Source organism: Scylla paramamosain, chromosome 29 (genome assembly GCF_035594125.1).
Source record: "Scylla paramamosain isolate STU-SP2022 chromosome 29, ASM3559412v1, whole genome shotgun sequence".
In the NCBI taxonomy this organism is placed as follows: domain Eukaryota; kingdom Metazoa; phylum Arthropoda; class Malacostraca; order Decapoda; family Portunidae; genus Scylla; species Scylla paramamosain.
Window position 1 is genome coordinate 1,193,837 of NC_087179.1, and position 5,000 is coordinate 1,198,836.

Sequence of the window (5,000 nt, forward strand, 5' to 3'; positions counted from 1 at the left end):
GATGGACAAGTGCATGCGGTGCCAGGGGGATTACTTCGAAGGAGATAACCTATAGTTTGTAGCCTGGATGTGAAATAAAACTTGTGTGGCACCAGTCCTGGAACTTTAATGACACACCTCGTATATATATATATATATATATATATATATATATATGGCAGTAATATCAGAAGTATAACTTTCTCGGATGGAATTTTCTCTCTCTCTCTCTCTCTCTCTCTCTCTCTCTCTCTCTCTCTCTCTCTCTCTCTCTCTCTCTCTCTCTCTCTCTTCCAATAAACACATAGCATGTTTTCCGAAAGTATATATCTCGTTTTTCAATGCTTTCATCCTTTGATTTAGATGGATTAATTGCAATTATACGAGCAAAGTTCTAATACCTTCTTATGTTAAATAAATGTAAACTAAATAAACATGGCATATAATATATTAAAAAGGTAAAGAACGATAGAGAGAGCGAGCGAGCGAGCGAACGAGCGAGAGAGAGAGAGAGAGAGAGAGAGAGAGAGAGAGAGAGAGAGAGAGAGAGAGAGAGAGAGAGATACGGAAGACAGTTGTTACAAAAACACATCTGTGTACGTAACAGATGTACATACTACACTTGGCACACCAAAAAGTCATCACTGTTTTACATACACACACACACACACACACACACACACACACACACACACACACACACACACACACACACAAACATACACACACGCACACACACACTTGTAACTATACAAGATTATATTGTTTAAATCTGGTATGGCCATTACATTCATTGACAGCAACACGACTCGACATTTTATTGGCGTCTCTCTCTCTCTCTCTCTCTCTCTCTCTCTCTCTCTCTCTCTCTCTCTCTCTCTCTCTCTCTCTCTCTCTCTCTCTCTCTATATATATATATATATATATATATATATATAGAGAGAGAGAGAGAGAGAGAGAGAGAGAGAGAGAGAGAGAGAGAGAGAGAGAGAGAGAGAGAGAGAGAGAGAGAGAGAGAGAGAGAGAGAGAGAGAGAGAGAGAATAAAAGGAAAATGATAAAGACAATATTTACATAATGTATAATAATCGATCATGATATACATACAACAAAACACACTGACAGCGCAGTTGTTTGTCATCTCTATCACCTGGTATAGAAGGCACACACCTGCACTCACGTTGTACTCTTGGCGCGGGTGACAGTAAGCTAGACAAAGAACGCTGGAGCAGGTTGTTGGTCTCTCACCTCTCAGAAAAAAAAAAGAAGTTCACTATATTCAGACGAGAAGTGATCGTCACCATTTTGCAGTAATTACATAAAACGATTTCTCTCGTTGTCCGGGAATGAAGCAAACACTCCCTATCCCAGCGAGAGCGGTGGTGATGGCCTTGATTGTGATCACCACGCTGCCTTGTGTCTCCTCGTCCTCGCAGGTATCTTGGGTCTCATAATCCTCTTTGTCTTCACGTATCCTTCTTTTTCAGTCTTTAAACTAAACAGATATACTCGTATGCGTCGACAATACTCAAAATAAGTTTTGATTGATATATCAGCATCACAGCTCACACGGTTGGTGACTTGGTGATCGTAGTGTCTTATTTCTGCAGACTTGTGTGTGCGTGAAACGTGACAGTGTGGAGGCCTGCACTGTGTCACCCAATCTCAAGTGTCATAATTCTACCCATGTCTGCTGTGAACCAGGTCAGTCTGAGTTTTTATTTTGATACTTTAAAATTTATCATTAAATTTCTTATCACCGTCCTTCTCATAATGTGGAGTTATAATTAAAGACAAGGATCGAATTTCCGTATGTTATAGCTACTTTTCTCTCTTCCCAAAGTTCTGAAGGATCTGCAGATCAAAGTCTGGAAATGCACCAATACCGATAATTGCTCACGGAGGAGTGGAACATGCGTTTCTAATGACGACCTGCAGTTCCTGTGTCCTACTCCTGCTTATAGAAGGAAACAAAAACTGTGCAATACTAAAAGTAACAATAGATGCACATGCTGCTTCAGAAGTAAGTCTCTTTAGAGAGCTTCATGCTTATAGTACTACGGTGATGTTGACAGAAATAGACTTAAAAAATCAACAGGCATATAAGTACGTGCTAGGCTATTTGACCTAACTACACTACTGTATACTGATAAAAATACCAAGTAAAACTACATATGTGGTGTATAAGAGAGAGAGAGAGAGAGAGAGAGAGAGAGAGAGAGAGAGAGAGAGAGAGAGAGAGAGAGAGAGAGAGAGAGAGAGAGGTTATCTATTTTTGTTTGTGGGAAAGATATAATTTATTAGTATATAATTTTTTTTTTTTTAGGATAATGTGTTCTGCGATTGATGTTTTGGCCTTTAGCAGTGGTAGGCTTGAAATTTAAAATGGTCAGCCAATGCCTCTGGTGATACACACACACACACACACACGTATATATATATATATATATATATATATATATATATATATATATATATATATATATATATATATATATATATATATATATATATATATATATATATATATATATATATATATTGTTAAGACCACAAATCCCACCCCTCTCACAACTGCCAGAATCTTGGCGAGCTTCCCTAAGTCACCACCTTAGTGCTGGGCCCAAGTGCGGGTTACAAGGTCCTTCTGGTCCCTTGCACCTTTTAAAAAGATGGTTGCATCTCCAGGTTCAGTCCCTCTTGGCAGCTGCCAATACCTCAGGTCGGCCTCCCTAGTCTACCTCTGGCATAGATTATTTGGGGATTACAATCACTTTTACCTGGCTCATCTAGTCTCCTGTAGTAAATCAAACGAATTGGGTTGGCGACCTATTTTACCTCCTACAAATAAGAAAATATTGCAACTGCCATAAAACTCCAACAGCTGGAAATGAATCGAAACCCACGTTCTAAGAGGTACAGGTACGATAAGGGATAAATGGTTATAAGGATTATAATATTCTATGAGCTACTGCCCTAACAAATAACACATACATAGAAATACATAAAAAACCCACCCACGTTCACAGAATATTATCTCTTGCTGGACAATACTACATACAGGGATAAACAATATATGGGACTCAATTTGAAAAAAAAAAAAAAAAAAAAAAAAAACAATGGGAAATATGGAAAATTAAATGAGGAAAAGGGGTGACTAAATGCTGAGGACTCTACAGTAAACTGGAGGGGGAAGCGGCTAGGCATTCATCATGCATCTGGCATCATCATTTGTCCCTGCTGGCTTTCCTTCTCTCTCTCTCTCTCTCTCTCTCTCTCTCTCTCTCTCTCTCTCTCTCTCTCTCTCTCTCTCACTTTTCTTTTTCTATTTACACAGTACATAGCAATATATATATATATATATATATATATATATATATATATATATATATATATATATATATATATATATATATATATATATATATATATATATATATATATATATATATATATATATATATATATATATATATATATATATATATATATATATATATATATATATATATATATATATATATATATATATATATATATATATCATCAGGCTACAACTGCAGAATCACTCTCAAACTAAATTAATCTTTCCTGTATACCTCTCACCTAACTCCTCTAACTATGAAATATTTTCATACTTAACTTCTGAAGTGGAGCACATCCTGATTCTCTTCACTTTCATAGAGATCTCCATTCATTGACCATCCTAGTGAACTAACCTTTAACTCTGATATCTTCCATAACATTCCAGACCGTCTTGGAGATACGCCCAACATTCTTGACATTTTCCTAACCACAAATCCTTCTGCTTATGCCTTCACTCTGTCTTCTCAGTTGGGCTTCTCTGACGGTAAACTCATCTCTGAATCTTGTCCTATCGCCCTAATTCCTCAGGATCCCCCAAGGCGGTAGTGGCTATGCCTCTGCTGAGGAGGTATTATTTGATTTCCCATGGAATGATTATTGCTTCCATGTCAAAGACCCATTTCTGTGTACCGAGTGCATAAATAAAGGTGATAGTGTCTGATATGAAACCGTACATTCTAATTTTTTTTTCTCTTGATCTAAATCTTCCAAACCTTGGTTTTAAGTGAGTCTGTTCTCGTACTATACATGACAGAGAGGCAGCACACAAACCGAGCTTGGGCCTTCCATTACCCGAATCTCACGCACTTTATCAATATGTTTGAAATCGTACCAGGACTGTTCTCTAATTACCTAAACACTTCTCCATTAACAGAAGATATCAAAATCTTTCTCGATCAAATTCCCCTCTTGACTTATGTCACATGGCCAAAAATATCTTCAATAACTTTTCTTCATCTTTCCCTCCTCTGTTTCAAACTGATTGTACCACTGTCATGCCATCTATCTCTAAAGATGAACTCTTCACACAAGCCTTAGCTAGAAACTCTACATTGGATGGTTCAGAGCTTGTTTCTTCTTCTCCACCCTCCGACAATTTCATGTCTTGCATTAAGATCCTTGGCAATGATATTTTCCATGCTCTCGCTGGCCTTAATTCTCTCAAGGCTTATGGATTTGATGGGGTCCCTCCAGTTGTTCTCTGAAACTATGCTTCCATGCTTGCACCTTGCCAACTCTCGTAACTCTGTCAACATTAACCTTTTCTTCTTGCTGTAAGTTTGCCTACATTCAGCCTATTTCTAAAAAGGGTGACTGTTCTAATTCTCAAATTACCATCCTATTGCTTTAATTTTCTGCATCTCTTACTTATTTATTTATTTGTTTTTATGGCGGGGGGAGGGGGGATTATATCCTCAATAGGAAGATTTTTAACTTTCTATCACTTCACAATTCTATATCTGATAACTAGTATGGGTTCTGTTGTGGCAACTCTAATAGAGATCTGGCTTTCTTTACTTAGTCTTGGTTATCCTCTTTTAGCGATTTTGATGAAACTTTCACTGTTGACTTAGACATAAGAAAAGCATTTGATAGAGTCTAGCATAAAGCTATAATTTCCAAAGTAGCCTCTTATGGCTTCTATCCTTCTCTGTG

The 5,000-nt window shown here is 37.3% G+C and overlaps 1 protein-coding gene across 1 annotated transcript in view; it reads left to right on the plus strand.

Moving 5' to 3' along the window:
* The first annotated feature begins 1,122 nt into the window (after nucleotides 1-1,122).
* The window catches only part of LOC135115174 (proclotting enzyme-like), a 30,531-nt gene continuing 26,653 nt past the window's right edge, over nucleotides 1,123-5,000 (plus strand). Inside the window, exons 1-3 of the mRNA XM_064031669.1 lie at nucleotides 1,123-1,414; nucleotides 1,589-1,682; nucleotides 1,822-2,001. Coding sequence (XP_063887739.1) covers nucleotides 1,325-1,414; nucleotides 1,589-1,682; nucleotides 1,822-2,001 — 364 coding nt within the window. The 5' untranslated portion in view covers nucleotides 1,123-1,324. The remainder of the gene's footprint in view (nucleotides 1,415-1,588; nucleotides 1,683-1,821; nucleotides 2,002-5,000) is intronic.